The sequence below is a fragment of the Pleurodeles waltl genome, chromosome 11 (assembly GCF_031143425.1).
Source record: "Pleurodeles waltl isolate 20211129_DDA chromosome 11, aPleWal1.hap1.20221129, whole genome shotgun sequence".
Taxonomy (NCBI): Eukaryota; Metazoa; Chordata; class Amphibia; order Caudata; family Salamandridae; genus Pleurodeles; species Pleurodeles waltl.
This window is the reverse complement of record NC_090450.1, coordinates 53,962,345-53,982,071: the sequence shown is the minus strand read 5'-3', so window position 1 is coordinate 53,982,071 and position 19,727 is coordinate 53,962,345. Positions and strand designations below refer to the sequence as shown.

Below are 19,727 nucleotides of genomic sequence, written 5' to 3'. Positions count from 1 at the left end.
ATCGAATGAGTAGAATTGGAGATTGCATTTCTCCAATGCTCACGGAGGTTCTGGAGCCAGAGGGCCCATTTGCGAAAGAGCCCAAAACCTTGACTTAAGGAAGTGGCAAACCTCTTCCAAGGGCCCCAGACCTGAGAGGCAACTCTTTGAGGTCAGGAGCTCGATCAAGATGGGTCCAGGAGCTGAGGGGAGCCTGTTATGTCCCTGAGGCTCAGAACAGGAGGCCAGCGGACTAACCTTTTGAGTCACTCTGGGGTTCTGGGAGCAAGATGGAGGTGAAGGTCCTGTTCTTCTTCCCCAGGCAAGGAGGGCAGCAGGCCAGTCAGCCAGGCTGCTGGTCTTCCAGAGCAGCAGTCCAGCTGAGTAGCAGTCCTTGTAGCAGCACAGCAGTCCTTCTTCTTTGCAGGGTATTTACAGGTCCATAAGTGTACTAAAGTGGTAGGGTATGGGGTCCCGTTCTAATACTCAGTGGTGCCTTTGAGGCGGGGAGACCTCAAAGGAGTCTTTGAAGTGCGCAGAGGTCCTCTCTTCCTGCCCTGGCTCAAGAATCACAAACCTTCCATTGTGACTCTTTAGAGGAAATACACAAAGCCCAACTGTCAGCCACCCCAGACAAGAGATCAAAGACAGGCTACAGGCACACAGGGCTAAGAGCAGGAAAATGCCAGCTTTCCAAAAGTCAAATTTTCAAAATTATAACAAATAATCAGACTTTATCATTAAAGAGGATTTATCAGTACAATTCTATAAATATTAAACATGACAAATACACCTCCTCCCAATCAGGAATTCCAGCCTATTAAATGAATAAGGAATCCCCACTGTAATTCTATAGGCGGGGTAGACCTCAAAGTGTGAAAAACGAATTTGGGAGTTTTTTACTACCAGGACATATAAAACTGGAAGGCCCATGTCCTACCTTGTAATTGCATAGCACCCTGCCCTATTGGGCTATTCAGGGCCTAACTTGGGGTTGACTTAAATGGAATAAGAGGGACGTTTAAGGCTTAGCAAGGGGTTTTAAATTCCACGTCAACATGGCAGTGTGATTCTGCAATGGCAGGCCTGGGACATCATTTGCAGGGCTACCTCAATCCGTGGCACAATCAGTGCTGCAGGCCCACTAATAGCATTTAATTTACAGGCCCTAGGCACATGTAGTGCACTGTACTAGAGACTTATAAGTAAATTAAATATGCCAATTAGGTATCTACCAATCAAACCTTGTTTTGGGAAGTGAGCACAAGCACTTCAGCCCTGGTTAGCAGTGGTAAAGTGCACAGAGTCCTAAGACCAACAAAAACAATCATCAAAATTGGAGGCAAGCAGACAGCATGTTCGGGGGGAAGACCACCCTAAGACTGACCGTTCTAACAAGATTGTTGATGCAGAAGCTGGGTAGTTGAAAGTAATTTTATGTCCTTAAGACTTAAAGATCAGGAGGCCAGCCAACTAGCACTTGGAGACACTCTGGGTTCTGGGTTCAAGTGATGCAGGGCAAGTCCATCTCACCCAGGTAGAGGGCAGCAGGCAGAGGGTCAACACATGAAAGCAGGAGTCCAGCAGAGTAGCACCCCCAACAGCACAGCAGTCCTTCTTCTGGGTAGAGTATCCACAGGCCCAGAAGTGCACTGGAAAGGTGCTGTCTGAGGTTCCGTTCTTACACCCAGTGGTGCCTTTGAAGTGGGGGAAGACTACAAAGACAGACCTTTGAAGTGCACAGTGGTCCTGCTCTTCCTGCCTAGCCTCCAGACTCACTACAGGGGGTATGCAGCATTTGTTTGCGGACAGGACACAGCCCATTCAGTTGTAAGTGAGGCTGTGCCCAGCTCCTCCATCTCATCCTGCCAGGATGGCCTATTATGTCACACCTGAGCTCCCATTGTGTGTGGCTGTCTAGAAGGAATACACAAAGCCCAGCTGCCACCCACCCCAGACGTGATCAGAGATAGGCAGCAGGCACCAAATAGCTAAAGTAAGAAAAAGGCAAATCTCTATACGTGGCATTTTCAGAATTGCAATTTAAAATTCACCTTCACCAAAAGTTTGGATTTTGAATTGTGATTCCAGAGACATCAAACTTTAAATGTCTGTCTTTTCACAATTGGGAATTATACTTATAGAATGTTATAAGGTAATCCCAATGCTATCCTCTTGGAGAGATAAGCCTTGCAGTAGTGAAAACAACTTTAGGACTGTTCCACTGCCAGGACATGCAAGCTTAAAAGTACATGTCCTGCCTTTTAAATACATTCCACCTGGCCCTCTGAGTTGTACATGGCCCACATTAGGGATACCTTATATGTGTAAAAAAGGAATATTTGGGATTGGAAAAAGGGTTACATTTCTAGGACCAAGTGGCAGTATAAAACCTTACATGCAGGCCCTGCAATGGCAGGCCTGAGCCATGGTTAGAGGGCTACTTAAATGGGTGGCACAATCAGTGCTGCAGGCCCACTAGAAGCAGTAAATGTACAGGCCCTGGCCACATGTAGTGCACTTAACTAGGGACATATAAGCAAATTAAATATGCCAATTGGGGATAATCCAAACCTACCATGTTTAGAGGTGAGAGCACAAGCGCTTCAGCTCTGGTTAGCAGTGGTAAAGTGCACAGAGTCCTCATACCAGCAAAAACCAGGTCAGAAAAGTGGAGGCAGCAGGCAGAAATTTGGGGTGAGGGGAAGACCACCCTAAGGCTGTCAGGTCTAACATTGATTTTTTGACTATCTTCTGGTCCTATCTCATTATCCCTTTAAAGGTACATAAGTTCCAATCAGGTATGACTGATCTGCTGTACTTCTTTAGTCTAGTCTAGCAAAAAACTGGTTCATGGATTGTCACCATCCAATTGAGAAAGCTCAAGAACTCTAGTGTAATAATCGGGAACTTTGGCATTTCCTACATGCTTTTCAGTTCATGAACATACACAGGCCATTAGAGGTCCGCGCAGCAGTCACACATGAATATCTCTGGTTTAATACTTCTAGTGCAAACTTCATGATCCGCTATTGATTCATTTTGATTGGTGAGTGCTTTCAGTCTGAGGATGCAAAAGCTGGTTTGAGGTGTTTGAATCAGTTTCCTGAAAATAATTTCTAGATGATTCAAGGGTGTTTTTCATTTCTCCCCATGCCACATTTCACATGGTCTTCTATACTCTTTGACTTTGACATGATGTCCAGGGAACATTTTTGGTAAATCTCTCCAGAGCAAGAAAGGATAATCAAATAGTAGACCTCTGTTACTTGGTTCTAAATAGGATTGTTTTCTTTTTTATTTCTTCACTATCATTGTAAAAGTGTATCCTTTATGTTGGGCTGTTTATAATGCCTCTGTAGAAGATTTTGAACATTAATTGTCATTAGCTTTCCTTAGCAGTTTAACTATATTCGTTTTAGAATAAACTGTAATTAGCTACCATTCCGGCTATTCAAACACTCAATTGCTTACTGCAAGTCTGGAACTTTCCTATTGCAAGTAATATTACTTTGGAAAACAAATCCGGGCTAGTCATTAATAGAGATGTTGAGTAAACAGACTTTATAGTCTCATGGATGTTGCCATTGCTGGTAACCCGAGTTTATAATGTCCTTGGTATGGGGATCTGTATATTCCCTTCACCGTAACAATCGCCCAGGTTGATTCCGAGGGGTAGGCGTTGCGGAAAAGTGTTATTTGGAAATCGAACAAATAGATGAGTCAGTAGAATGTTGAGTTCCCATATTCATAGAGGGTTAATAGGAAGCAGTTACTCAAATGTGCTCAAAGTTGTATGATTGTATTGAAAGAGGAAAGCACTTCTGAAGGTTGCCAAGTTTTCAGACCATGAGGAGGGTTCTGCCACACAATGTAATCAGTAAATGATTGATAAGGCTTACTTTGAGCCATTCATAGTGGTCAAAATACATGGTATTAGTAATACCACATTTTTAAACGGCAGATTCAGGCCCTCACTATTAGTTGTGTGGAATTGTATTTCTAGATGCTTTACTATAGAAATACCAATAAACACTATTTTCAAGTTCTGCCAAATTAAAATTCCTACCAGGCATTTCTGGATGAGTTTCCAAAACCAGCAACACCATTCATGCTGATGACACCACTTTTTCTGGTCACCAGCTCCGCCTACCCACAGACCTTCCCAACTCTTGATCGCAGTTCTTCTCACTGTGCGCCTCACCTTTGGCTCAGTCCCGTAATAATGGACAGGCAGTTAACTGTAGTTAATGCCCCCTCCTGAAGGCATTAATCCCTGTTAATACTATTAGGAGAGATGACAAATGCTTCATTGTGAGTCATAAGAGCATTATGGGTCAACACCTGCAGTACAGTCTATTTTGAGATCCAGAAGGTTCTTCCAAATCATAATGATAAACATAATACCCATATTTTTTTTATTAAAACACTTCATACCCAGCGTCTTCCTTTTTTACTTTATATAAAAAGCTGATGTTATTACTACCCAATGTATAACAGTCCTAGGTTAACCAGGACTGGAAGAAACAGTTGATCTGTACCCTCTGGTTTACTGAGAACTTACATGTTTCCTACTATTTTCAGTCGCTTGACTTCAGAGTCACTGGGTTTCAATTCCCTCATCCTTTTGTAATTTACTTTCCACGACTTTGTTGAGCAAATGTGCCTAGACATAGCTACACTGCTGGCATCCTGTGTTTGAAAGGAACTTTAGCCGCCGAAACACATTATTGGCATTTTCCTATACTTAATCCTATAAATGTATTTACTGTAAGAGTAAGATCCTCCAAGTATGACCTCAAAGTATACAGCTTCAATCCCAGGTCTGCTCCGTGAATGTGAATGAAGCGACAAACCATGAGATGGGAGCCCAGTGAAGAGTTAGGTCGTGTTCTGTGCTTCTTCCCTAACGTGGTTTCTTTTGCTGAGTGGCTAGGGCAGTCTCTGCGCGTGCTCAGGTGTGGTCGAGAAGCTGCAGTACTCTACTTTCCTGAACCGGCTACAGCGCATCAAGGAAGAGAGCCAGGCGATCAACCAATCGATGGCCGAGCTGGCGACCATCCCGTACCTGCAAGAGATGAATCAACAGGAGGCTGACTTGGTACGTTTTTTTAATTTTTTTAAAAGTTTGTTTGTTGGATACCAACAAAATGAAGCATCGGAGTGGTCGTTCTCTACTTGATGTTTAATTGCAGAAAATTAACAACTCTTGAATTGTGCGCGTCAGCACTTCAGCTCCTGAATGACTTCCAAGAAGAGTATTTATACACAACATTAACGATGTTGTTATTTAAGCGAATGTTCTCCGGTAACACAATATTTAACTACAGCACCGCATCTAAGATATTTTAAATTTAGCCACACAGCTCAGAATGGACTTGATAGAGAAATTTTAGGATATTGTATTTTTTTTTAATTTAACCATTTTGATTGCTACAATATTCATCGATAGAAGGAGATAGTGTGTGTGTGTGTGTGTGTGTGTATATATATATAATGTTTTTCGGCTGTTTACGTAGCAAGATAACACTTTTAAGCTCTCAATGCTATTCCACAAACTCAGAAGCAAATTATGAACCTGCTGTTTACTGCCTGTTTGGGTATTATGGTAACTAGCGGTGTAGAATTTGCTAAAAGATACACTCAAATTGCTAACAAATGTGTCCGTTCCATGATGCAAAGCAGCATTTTGAGAAATTTGCGGAGTCTCGCAAGCGAGACGCATGCGCTAGCACGCGCAGGCTCGACCCTAAAGAAAAGACCGTAAGTGAATCAACCAGATACTGCCATCAAGCTCTGCACAATTTACCATTACAAATTCAACTTCTACTGACAGCTGTCCTTGATGACGAATTTAAATACAGCAAAAACAAATCTGTTTAAGTTATCTGGCCTATAAACATCCACAAATTCAAAAACTGATTCAAAAATCAAAACAGTAGTTCATGTGTTCTCACCTCTCACGTTGAGTGTGACACGCAAAGTGTTTTCTAGACAGCAAGAAATACTTTCCTTTGCATCTGTTGGCTTCAACTGTGGTAGGAAAACATTGCAAATGCATGCCACTTGTAGTGACATCAAGTCATCATATATCAAACTTTATATAAAGCCTACATTTCACTCTCCTTTTCGTTTCCTATTTTGTTAAGATTTATCGAAACCCCTCCATCAATGGGACAGCCCAGAAGTCCTGTTTCAGTACAGATTCCTCTAAAATGGCTGCTTATGTTACCACCTTATGTGCCAGGAACATGCAGGATTTGGATAACATTTGTATTTAAAATAGCAAGGGAACGCTAGTGCTATTGCTCCTAAAATGAATGCACTCAGGGAAGAGTTTTCCTGTTTCTTTCAGTTTTTCTATAACTTTGGCAGGCTCAGTGGACAACCCCAAACCCGATTCACAAACCCTTTCCTTTCAGTAGCTGTGTCCTCTTTCACATTTAGGTGTGATTCACACTGGAGTATACAGTGTAAGACAAATTTGCTCACAGAAAACGTTAATCAGGCCCTGTGTATGTAGGTTCAGGAGAAAGGATGTGTGCAAAGAACAAATGCAGCCCTTCCTTTACAGAAGGATTAGATGCACTGCTATTTTAATAACTCTGTTTGGAATCTCTTTAGGGATTAGTTGCCTACTTGGTCTTTGCGCTTTACAAGAGTGGCGCTGATGATACAAGGGAGAGCTCAGCATGGTTCCTGTGTGGGGGCTATGGATGATGCCATGCAGACATCAGTTTTAAAGTACCAGGTCCAAACACATGAAAGCATTTTTTTCTTTCCAGTCCCTATGCGGTGCAAGATTTCAGGCTTAGTAAAGGGAAAACCTCTATTTTCTATATACATTATGAATTGTGAGTTGCAATTTTCTATTCGATTTGCAAAATTCTCTTTGAAAGTCCCTACAAATCTCAAGTAAAAGGGTGAAGCAATGGAATGTTACCCTCTTCTCCACAATATAGACGAAAGGATGGCTTACGACTGTTCTTGAGTTGGCAAAGCATTGAAAAGTTATTGTTGGCACTTGTGTCAGGGTTGGTCTCTGAGAAACGCAGATATGGGGACAACAAAACATTGTAACAGGAAGGATGCAGAGGATCCATAAGCAACCAGTGCTCCAAATACAGCATTTAAGGAGGGAAGTAGAACCTCAGACTCAAGGTATCCTGGCTGATGAGGGTAGATACACCAAAACCAGTCCCAGGATGCTTGTTTCTGGTCCAGGGAGGACCTGGCTTGGCAGTTCGGGCTGGACTGTTCCCATGGGGAGCAGGATCAAGACAGATTTGCATATACCTGGGTCCTAACTGGGGTGACTTGGCGAGCAAAATAACAATGAATTAAACCCAGATCTGTGACTAGGGGTGAGTGTTTGAAAAGTTTCAACACTCCGTCCATCATTTTATTTTGTGGTATTGCGAAGTAGAACCCACTCATACGCCTTTCCTCTTTGTGTAGACATGGTGGGTTGAGGTAAGTGTAGTCCCTGTGCAAAATTATTATCACAGGAGCAATAAAGTATTAATGTCGAGGCAAGGTTATTTCTTACACAACAGTTTTTCTAATATCTCATAATATATTAAAAATCAATATATACACACTGCAAACAGTAATCAGGCAGTAATCAGAACATTGAATCCAGATAAAATACAACACACAAATGTAATACAATAGCCATAAACAATTTAACCTATAATTTCACTATTGGAATTCTATCCTCATGAACACACAAATAATCCTACAAAACCGTTGATAATCACAGTATACTCCACCTCTGGTTAATCACTCCATTAAATGCTTCTAAAACTCTGATATTTGCAATGTTCTAATGTCCAAAGAGATTTGACATTTGTGGGTCTGAAATATCTAAAATGTGAAAAACACAAAACCAATATGAACTGGTTACATGTGGTCCAGAAACTGTGACCGTTTACCAAGAGCAATCGCTAACAAAACTTTAATAAACAATATTGTATTAAAGATCAAAATGGTTACTTAGTAGAAATTCCTCAATGATGAAGGCGTACAACCCTTGTGGTTCAAGACAGTCAAACCCTTCTGAGAACATAGTATAGCAAACATAATTTGAGCTACAGTTTACAAGGTAAGGAGACAGAGCATAGAGACTTATATGTGTATTTAATGAACAAGGTTGGAAGAGCCAGAACCATAATGGAGGGAACAAGCCCACAGCCACAAGATTCATTACAGACCTGAAGGGCCTCTGGAACTGGTTAGTTGACTATCCCATCTGGCTCTGGGCCAGCACACTCAGCGAAGGAAATGGATCAAATGAAAACAACAAAAGCCAATACAATGAGAGATATTCTCGTGAGTCACCACCCTTCCCAACTACACTCACATCAATTGATTTCTCTGGCATCTGGTCACCATCTGTGGTATAATGTACAATGAGCCTGGCAAATGTTTAGAAAATCAGTTGTCATCAAGGTTATTTTTTATCATCCTGCCGCCTCAGGTATGATGGTGAATGATAAAGCAGGTCAGGTGTGGCAATTCCACACCACAAAGGTGTTAGCAGGACAGTCAAGTGGAGCTTCAGCAGGACATTCTGTTTTGGGGCTGTCGCCTATTTTCACTCTAGACTCATTTCAGAGTGTCTGTCAACATCCAGATACAAATAGTTTAGAGAAGCTCTTGAGTAATAAGTCTCTATGTATGACCAGGATGGTAGAGACATCACAAAGACACCAAATGTGGGTGCATGTTATCACTGTGTGCCTTTGGCTCAAAGCAAATTGATTATTGTTTCATGACGTGATCATGTTTTTTACATATTCAGGTTTTATGGGTCTACCTTAAATCTAGGGTATCTATGCTAGTATGTAAGTTCCCTTTATTCTTAACTTTTTTAACACCTTTTTTCAATCATAGACACACTAAGGGGCATATTTATACTCTGTTTGCGCCGAATGTGCGTCAAAAATGTTGACCCACATTCGGCGCAAACCTTGCCCCATATTTAAACTTTGACGCCCGAGCCCACGGATGTCAAAATTCCTCCGTGTGAGTCATTTTTTGGATGCGGGAAACTGCCTTGCGTTAATGACATGCAAGGTAGGCGTTCCCGCCCAAAAAAATACTTTAAGGCCTGTGCGCCTTATTTATACTCCCTCGTCATTTTGATGCCAGGAGAGGGCGGGCCTTAAAAAACGGTGCACAGCCTGATGTGCCCCATTTTTTAACACCTGGGTCAGGGCAGGCGTTAAGGGATCTGTGGGCTCACTTCCATGGTCCCTGACCATGGAAGGAGTCCAGAGGTGCCCTTCCCTACCCCCAGGGATACCCCCTGTCACCCTCGCCCACCCCTGGAGGACACCCATGAAAGGGGGGGGGACCCATCCCAGGTAAGTACAGGTAGGTTGAGGTAAGTTTTAAAAAAATATATTTTAAAGTGCCATGGGGGGGGCTAATTTGGGCCCCCCTACATGTCACTGTACCCAAAGGCCATGCCCAGGGGACAGAAGTCCCCTTAGCATGGCCATTGGGCAAGGGGGCTTGACTTCTGTCTTTGCTAAGACAGGAGTCATTTCATTGGGGGTTGTGCGTCAAAAAATGGCGCAAGTCCGGTTTGAGGCATGATTTTTGCCTCAAACCTGACTTGCACCATTTTTTGACGCACAACTCCCCTTTTCCCCTACACCAGTGCTGCCTAGTTTGAGTCATTTTCTTTTACTCTGACCAGTCTGCAGCGCCGGCTAACGTCATTCCTCAAATAAGGTGCCCGCATGGGGCGTAGAAATGGCGTAAGCCGGCTGTAAAAATGTTGACGTAAACCAGTGCCGGCGCTCGTTTGCGTCAAAAAGTATAAATATGAGCCTAAGTGTCTCCATAGTGAGGACTAGGCTTCAGTAGTTGGTCCTGATGAAACAGCACTGATATGTAAAGACTTTGTAAAGACGTGAAACATGTTGACCTACGCCAAGGGATCGAAGAGAGTATTCTTGTTCCCTTATATTTTTTCACGGAGAGTGCTAGAACATTATTTCTGGTGGCACTTTTCCTTTTTGGTTTTTAATCTTGATATAGACCCTATAGACGCAATAAACCTATAGGTTGAGTGTTCTATAGTCAATTTTAACACTCACTTCCCAGTCTCTCACTTTTTCTTTACTCATAATGTTAGTATATCTCTTTGCTACACTGGTAGGCATTGTTCAAAGGCTCTCCGGCAAAGAGTCCTGTGCGGCCCGTTGGACATTGCAGCACCGGTCCAACGAGGAGCAGGCCCAAGGATGAAGAATGACACCCTTTTGGGTGTGAGGGCCTTTACTACCCAATGCAAATGCAGATTTTCATTGGAGAGCATCCCAAAGTAACACAAATATGCAGTATGCACTGCATTGCACTATTTTGCATCAAGTGGGCATTCCATGGGTGGTGCATGGGCATTCCAATGTCCCGACTCATATGTTTTGATACAAATCTCTATCTACAAACGTAGGTAGACAGGGATTTGTACCAAAATCTTAAGCCTCCTTGAGGTAGGCATAAAGAACAGAACTTTTTTGTTTCTCCTCGAATTTGCAACTTTGTATGTATGCTGCATTGTACAGCACACATATAAAGTGGGAAAAGCCTTAAACCTAGTTTTTGTACTGGTATGTACCCCTTCCAGTACAAAACCTATTCATCAGAGAACACACACACCCTTGCACAATGGAGCAGGGGTGTGGACATTGGCATGTGACTGCCAAAAGTGCATCAGCGCACAGGGAGAGAAACAATGAACCATATCTTATGAGATGTGGTGCATTTTCCCCCTCCTTTGACACAAGGCAGCCCAGCATTTTTTGTTGGAGTGCTGCCTCATATCAAATGATAGTAAATATTTGTCTCAATCACACACAATTTCACTCACTACCCGTGTTGGCTCTCACTCACTTTCCCTCACACACAAACACATGGTCACACATACACAACTGTTATCTCACACACACTCGCACCCTCAAGCACACACAACATACATTTAAAATTTTAAAACATACTTACCACAGGTGTCATCAAAGGTCCCACTGAAGATACGTTTGCTCCAATTTGTATTACAGTAATAGTGAATAGAGGATAGGTTGCAAAGAAGGTGCCAGGGGTTGCAAGGAGCAAGCCAGGGGGCACCACTGTGACACCTGGTGACCCCTAAATGATGTCCATCCTAATGGGATTGTCATGTTACTATTTCAAGGGTTCGTATTCCTGTTGAGTGTAGTTCTACACAGCATAGAACTTTACACAGGAAGAATGGAGCCACCTATGCAAATGCCTATTTTTCTCCCTAGAAGAAAATCTTTTTTTTTTCTCTATGTGGAAAACCCTTCTTGGGGAAAGCCCTTCTTCTACACCAGGAACACATCTGGGGTGATCTGTCACCCTACCCATCCTGGTTGGTGAGTTACTTCAGTCCATGTGTGGAGTAAACCTTTGACCATGTACAGGATCGAAAGGAATTGGAGAGGGGAATGAGATTGCCCATAAATTAACATGTTTGTGGACTTTCCCAAATTCCCATGCAAAGCACACCTTAGAACGCCAACTTCCCACCCTTCAGTGGGATTTACTACTGCAGCTTTCTTTGTACTCATGGCAGAGAAATTCACAATAGTCAGTGCAACAACGTCTTCCAGGAATCCCTTTGTGAATTACTTGCAATAAAAAAAAATTATTTTCAGCTATAAACTTGCAAGTACGACTGAATTTACCGTTGTGTTTGCAAAGATTATACATAGTCATCGGTAACACCAACTTTCACAAACATTGCTGTAAAGATAGACAGCTGGTTTAACTGTTGCACGATTTCCTGTGAAAATGTACCCTTGTGTAAGATTGCCATCTGCAAGATGGAGGCTGAGTACTGTCCATAAAGGATGACTTCTTATCTCACTCCTTCCTTGCTTTTGTTTGTCATAGGGGCCTATCTGATAAGACTGTGCCCAGCTTCTGACCATAGCTGATCATCCAGATGTCAAGCTGCAGGAAGCCCACCCACTTCTGCCTGGGACTCAGACAGAAGGACCTTCTAAAGCTCTGCTAGTTCACCTTTCTACTGTGGAATGCCCATGCCAGCTCAAGAAGACCAAATACTCGAGCCAGCCTATAGAAACTTGCTCTACCATTTAGCTTACTGAGTGTGGTCGCTCTTAGCCGTGTGGGATAGCTGGCTAACCAGTTCCCAAGACTCTTCTGGTGTGTTGCGAATCTGATATGTCTGTCGTCTTGCGCTCTATGTTGAGGAGCTGGCTAATCCAAGCGTGTTCAATAAATCCCAGTGTAGGGACCAGGTGCACTGGAATTCATCGTGGTTACTGTGGTGTGTTTCTAGTGGGGTTTCAATGTCCTGAACCACTAGCTTGACAAACCTTCACCATTACCAAATTGCTGCAAAGTAAGCATTTTAACCTTTAATGTGGTATCCCGGACTGTTAAAGTTTTGTTAGAGCTTGGCCTTTGTGAACATGATGAAACCACATCTTTACTGCTGTGTGTTGGTTTGCTGTTTCTCCCATTCCCGGGCTTCATGGTTATCAGAGCTCTGTGAACGTTAGAGCACTGCAAACATTGGAGTTCCACAAGCCTGGGGTCTTGGCTTTATTGGTGTACAGTGTGATTTCGAGATCATCTGTAGGATCACACATTTTTTCAGGAGTATATCTTTTTAGTAAGTAGAAAAATCATGCCTCTTTATAGCCCCGCGCTGCTGGCTTTCAACAGTATGCACTGCAATTAGTTCTAAGGCCGTTTCCCCAGAATAATATACTGAAAATCAAACCATTAATGTTGCGCCCATTCAGAAAAATACAGCAAGTTAGCAATAAAGCGACCTCATTTTAAATTATTTGAGTTTTGCACCAGAATTCTGAGTCTTAGTCACAAAAGCTGCTTCAGTTGTAAGTTTCTACTCCTACTCCTGGCAAAGGACGTGAAATGTTATTAAGTTCCATTTTCCTGGTGGGAATTGTATGCAAAATTCAATCCTGTATTGCAGAAAGGTAGCCCAACTCTTCAAATGCACATTTTGTATTTTTATTTTATCCCCCCCGGGAGGGGCGGGTATCTTTTCCCATTGGAGAAACCCCTTCCCCCACAACCCACGAAGTTAGGAAATGCTCCCTTACGTTATCCTGGAAAATCGATTCATTCATGCCCTTCATTGGTGCAGCTCACTGACTACTTCCGGTGCGGGTACTGATCGGAGGAAAGCTCATAAATGCTCAAAAACTGTACGTGTATTGACATTTTAACACTTTAAATATAAAGACACATTGAATTGCCTTCTCCCCCTCACCCCCCTCGTCTTATCACTCCGGGATTTACTCCAGCGAAATATTGCACTAATGTTAGCAAGATTTCCTGGCGGAAAGTAGATTGCCGGCTGCCGGGTGACCTTTTGTGAATACCTAGTAGTTGTAAATCATGCCAATTTCATCTTAAACGTCATTTACAACACGTGGGAGTAAGTGCAACTGGGGGAACACCTGTTGCGCTGCACTGTTTGGTACTGCTTAGCCACCAGTCTGTGGCCTTCTTAATTTCCTTAATTCAGAATCCGATGCAAAAACAGAACCCTGTAATAATCAGTTTAGAGCACACTAAACTGTGGGATCTAGCACGTGACTGAGTAATTGGAGCCATTTCTAAAGGAGAGTAAATTGATCCAAAATGGAAACTACGATGATGATGATGACGTATGCAATGTGCTGTCCCGCTTTTCTACTGCCAGAAAACATCAGCGTTTTGCTGAAGTGTCGTGTGCGGTTTGCAGACACTGTAGAAGTTTGTTCGTTTGTTTAACCACTGAGTTTTCCACCCACAACAAGAGTGGATACTGGCCGAGGTGCGGACACGGCGCCTCTGCTCATTGCACGAAAGTCGAGTAATAAAATCATCGCCGTACAAATGATTTTTTAATTAAGTTTTAATCTGTGTGTTTAGAGCGGTTATTTCTGTGCTGACAATCTTTATCTTTGTGCCGCAGCTGCAGTCGCTAATGGCAGATGCCACCGACGCCCTCGAAGGGGAAAGGAGCGACGGAGAGCGTGCGTGGAATAAAATCCAGAAGGTAAAATGCGCAGCTAAATACGACAGGCACAGACTGCGAGGCTTCTCTGCGAAAACACCTGCTCCGCGGTTAATTGGAAAGTGCCTGCGGTTTTGAACTGACTCCCTCTCAGGCCAGTGGGGAAAAATGTGGGCACCATTAAGGTGGCCTGTTTCTATCCGTTCCGGTGCTTACAGACATCCTTTTATTGTGACCATATTTCAAAGGTGTTCTAAAGGAGGCTTCTCCCGTCATCTGCCTGTTCTTTTCCGTTTTTCAAAGCTGCTAGATTTGTCCTAATGGCTAGTTTGGTTTCCTTGCAGCCTATTAACAAATAAATCTGGCGCCGCTGCCCTTAAAGGCACCTTCCGTTGTTTAGAACAAAAAGATTTCAGAGCCCCTGCAAGTTTGCTAACAATGGCCGACAATGGCTATTCTGTAATGTTCCTTTGTTTGATGATGTCCCTTTGGGTTTTAATGGCTGCTGTGACAGCATATTCGGGGGACGGTCCATTTAAAATTTACATCAGTGCATTCTCTATTGTATGTCATATTAAACGCATTGGCGTATATTACAGAGAAAAGTTCTCATTTACAGGCGCAAAAGAGGCCCGAAACGGAATTCAGGAGTGTAACGTAAAGGTATATAGGCCCAACTTTAAGAGGGTCCTGGCGCCAAATTCGCTGCTCCAGATTTACAAAGTGGCGCAATGCATGCATTGCGCCACTTTGCATTGCGCCACTTTGTAACTTCTTGCGCCACATTATGCCTGCACCAGGAATAATGTATGCAGTGGGTGTTACCCCGTTAGGGGGACTGCAAAAATGGGGCAGTAGAATCTGACATTTCACTGCGCCATTTTTTTGCAGCTATTTTCAAAGCCTGCACAGAGCAGGCGTTAAAAGGGGGCACACCATTATTTATAGTGGGCCCCTATGTGCCTTGCAGGATTAGCACCAACATTTTCGGTGCTAATCCTGCAATGTCCTACAATACTGTCACAAATGTTGACGCTACTGTCCCTAATCTGTACCATGGTACGCCATATGTTTAATACGGTGCACACATGGTAGAGTTGGGGGGGGGGGGGCGAATTTGGGCTATGGTCTTTTAAACCCCAGACACTGAATACAAGAATCAGCTCATTGCAACTACCACAAAAATTCAGATGGTATGAATGCACAATTTCATGCTGTGCACTACAAGAAGGGTGATAACATGGTAATACCACCTGTTTTCACAAATTCTGTGGCACGAAATGCACTATGGTGTATCTTGCTTGATACAAATTCGGCAAGGGTTCAGATGTGATAATTACTGAAATACTCACCCCATATTGCTTTGCACCGAATTTGCATCATTGAATCAAATTTATACTTTGGCGCTAGACCCATCTAGAGCCAAAGTTTTGGAGTTACTGTCATTTTTTGCTAGCAGGAGACTACCTTGCATCAATGAGATGCAAGAGAGGCATTCCCGGGCAAAAAATGACAATATGGCCTAAGGGCCATATTTAACCCTTGTGCTAAAATCAAGCACGGGGGGAAGGGGGCCTTAAATAATGGTGCTAAGCTTGCTTAGCTCCATTTTTTAACGCTTAGGTCAGGGCAGGTGTTAAGGGACCTGTGAACCTATTTCCATGGTCAGAGACCATGGAATGGGTCAACAGGTGCCCTTCCCTAGCCCCATGGACACCCCCACCCACACCAGAGGGACGCAAGATGATGGGGGGACCCCACCCCAGTTAAGTCAGGTAAGTACAGGTGAGGATATAAATAATTTTTTTAAGTGCCATAGGGGGGCCTAAGTTGGGCCCTCCACATGGCATTGGGCCTAATGGCCATGCCCAGAGGACACATGTCCTGTCTTCTGTCATGGCTCCTGTCTTTACTAGGGCAGGAGTCTTGTCCATGGGGGTTGTGCGTCAAAGGATGAGGCTAGTCTGGTTTAAGGCATTTTTGATGCCTCTGCCGATACTAGCATCATCTTTTGACGCACAACCTCCTGTTCCCCCTATGCCTCCCCCACCCAGCTAGGGTCCTTTTTTATGATGCTAGCTGGGCCTTACCACCAGCCACTGTCATTCCATAAATATGTCACCTGGCCGGCGTCTTGTAATGGCTCTAGCCGGCGGTATACTTTTTCATGCAATACTGCATTAACGCATGTTTGTGTGAAAAAGTATAACTATGCCCCTCAGTATCTCAGTTCAACTGTTTGTGCCCAAACAGAGATTCTAGGGCCTAAATGGCAGAGCTCAAAATGGCCTATCTTAAACAATTCCAGAGCCAAGAGACACCTCATATTTTCACAAAGAGACTTAAACTTACAAAAGTGAAAGCACCCAGTATGGCCAATTTCAAAACATCATCTTTGAAACCAGGTAATTTATGCCCAGTGTGTAAATTGACCAACAATGCACCTGCCAACATAATGCTGTTTGCACCAGTATGAGTGTCATCTAAAATTTCAATATTGCAGACATAGGGCCTGATTTAGGTCTTGGCGGAGGGAAATAGTCAGTCACAAACAAGACGGATATCCTGGCCGCCATATTACGATCCCATTATCTCCTATAGGAATCGTAATAGGGCAGACGGGATATCAGTCATGTTTGTGACAGAGTATTCCCTCCAACAAGACCTAAATCAGCCCATGAGTCCAGTGTAGACAGTGGCACCACAACACTAGGGGCCTTATTACGAATGTGGTGGTCTGTAGACCGCCACACTTGTGTTTGCAGTCTAGATCACCGCCGATGCGGCGGTCTGACAACCACATACCGGTCAGACCGCCAGGGAACCGCCAGCATTTTGGATCCCAGCGATGTGGCAGTGGTGGAGATCCTAATCTGGCAGTGCAGCGCTACAAGCAGCGCTGCCCTGGGGATTACAACCTCATTCTCTGCCAGCGGTTTCATGGCAGTAGCACCGCCATGAAACGGCTGGGAGAGAACAGGTGCAGGGGGCCATAGGGCGACCCCTGCAGTGCCCATGCATTTGGCATGGGCAGTGCTATGGCCCCCCTGGCCAGCACCATAACAATGTTCACTGTCTGCTTTGCGAGGGTGCTGGTACATCCTGCAGACGACAGCAGTGCCACCGGCTTGATTATGAGCCGGAGACAATGCTGTAGCCTGTTTCCCGCTAGGCCAGCAGATGGGAACTTAGGTTAAACCCATCATAGCACTGACGGGGAGGTCGTCGCATAGGCAGGGGCCACCCTGTCAGGAGTTTGGAAGATGGAGTTTTCTTTCCGCCAAACTCAAAATGGGCCACTAGGTGTCTTGAATTATTTGCTATGGCATAGGTCATTATCACTCAAATTGGAGAATTTGAGTGCACTGTGGTTACATAACACTCTCTAAGCAGCTACCTAGAACCGTGAGGACAAACTGCGGCTACATAGCCGAGCAAAGTGATGGAGCACTGCCTTCTAAATTCTAGAACACCTCCAAATGTATCACCTAAAGGCTAGAAGAAAGTTAGCGCAGAATATGTAATATGGCCACATGAATATTCATATGTCAGTCACATAAATAGGTTGCTTTTCCAGAGAAATATATTTAGTTGTAAGGTTTACATTTTAGGAATCTAAATTTCTACCGTAAACTTTGGCACCTGAGAAAATGTTAACTTTACTTCTATTATTCCAGTGCCTTCGTTTACCTCGGATTACTGAAAATTGTGATCATATTTTAAACCGAAAATCCCAAGTTTAAATCTCTACATTTTCAGATAATTAAGTTTTATTATCACTTTGGTTTAGACAAAAGTTTGTATTTTGATGTGTATCTCTTTGAATTGACACAATTTGTCTATAATAATTTATGTTGTTCTAAAGTATAGAGCTATTTGTGCTTGTATCTCTAACTTTCACATACATATAACCTGTATTGTAAAACAACTATTGTAATTCAAGGAAGTGCGTCGTGCCTGGTAGAAGGTGTTACTCAAGCAGAGGTTTCTGTGTGAGTACATTTTATCCTGTGGGTGGGAAGTGGGACTTCTATGGTGCAAAACAAGAACAGTTTGTGGATATCCAGAGAAGTAATAATTTGAGGGGAATCGCATACCATCTTCTGACCCCACCTCAGTGTGGCATTGGTTGGAGTTTGCTGTCATATGCAGGATTAAATTCCTTTACAGGGTAGGAATCGAATTGGACTTCCACCAAAAATTTGAGAGTTGTAAGGCGTGGGGGAGGGCGTGGAGGGGGAGGAGGGGGGTCTTTATGGGCAAAAATATTTTGCCTGTAGATAAAAAAGGCTGCAAGTGCTCCTCGCACTGGGTTTGACTTTTTTTTCCGGACGATAAAAATGCACCTATATTTTTCAAATATAAAAGAAATACTTTTCAGGATTACACTTTGGAAGGTGTGACTGGGGCAATTGTTCAGGTGTTACCTAGAAAGGTTTGTGCATTCTCAGGGAGGTCAGACATCGGCGGCTGCAGACTGGTGAGTCTAAGAATCCTCCCCTGAATGCACATAGAAAGCTACAGGACAGTTAACAGACCCCCACTACCAATTTTATTCTTCTTAAAAGGTCCTTCATGTGACTCCGTTTATCTACTAGTCTTTATTTTTTGGAGAAATCTTTATTACGTTTCTTGTACCTATAAATACGAATACTCATAAAACGCTACTGCAAAAATGAATTCTTGACAATGAATATATATCATCCTGTCATAAACGTACCAGAACCCTAAACCAGTGCTTAATTCATTCTTGTTGTTTCCGGGGAGGAGCGCCGGCTGTTATTTCTGAGGGCCGGAACTTATTGTTCTGCATCAAGCATTTACTGCAAGCAAAAGATACATGTGGGAAAGATGGAGGAAGAGAAAAACGAAAAAGCCTCACAATGGGAGAACGCAGAAAGCTTCAAAAGTGAGCTGAAGGGGCAGTGAGTGGCTGTAAATTGATAGATGAGGCCCGAGATGGATTCAGGATCACGCTTCCTCAGTATTCCGTGTTCACACATTAAATTGCAGAAGCCGCGTATTTAAGAGGAGGGCTTTGAGCACCGGCACGTTTTTATTTTTAAATTAAGCACCGCCCTAAACATGATACTATCTCTAAACTGACCTCTAACCTTCACTGTAATATTCTCCACTCCTTTCACCTAACTCCAATCCTGACACTGCGCCTTACTCGTTTATTAAACCCGACACTCCCCCAAAGTCATAAACCTAAACATATCCCTAATCCTTAATCTATCAACTGGAAACTTCTTTAACAACTACTTTATTGGCAAGAGTTTTTTCAACTGACTCAAATACTTTTAATGCGTTTAATGTTATGATTGTAACATAAAATGATTTTTCTTTATAACAACTTTCTCTTTAGTGTTTTTCTAATCAAGCTTCTCTGTAATGAAGTTAACCATATTTAGGTCTACTTGACAGCGCAGCTGTTTGTTTGCTGCCACTGGCTTATTTTCTGTGATCCCTTTTTAGTCATTTGTTTGAGACATTGTCCATCATATCTTGAATTATTTTCTCCTTTGTGTTATTAGCGATTGAGTGCATTATTCTTCTCTTAAGAAGTGGTTCCATTTCAGTAAATGTGGCACTTTTTTATATCTTGTAAAATGTCACCTCTCATTGCACATTTAAACCTTTATTTCTTACATACACTAAGCACATAAAGCAATACTTTTTGTATTTTGTTTTAGTGCAATAGGTTTTTTGTAAA

General features: G+C 43.0%; 1 protein-coding gene across 1 annotated transcript in view; it reads left to right on the top strand.

The window, feature by feature from the left end:
* The window catches only part of SPATA16 (spermatogenesis associated 16), a 552,592-nt gene that overhangs the window by 379,507 nt on the left and 153,358 nt on the right, over positions 1-19,727 (top strand). The window contains exons 8-9 of the mRNA XM_069212614.1: positions 4,916-5,080; positions 13,970-14,053. Of these exons, the coding sequence (XP_069068715.1) occupies positions 4,916-5,080; positions 13,970-14,053 (249 nt within the window). The remainder of the gene's footprint in view (positions 1-4,915; positions 5,081-13,969; positions 14,054-19,727) is intronic.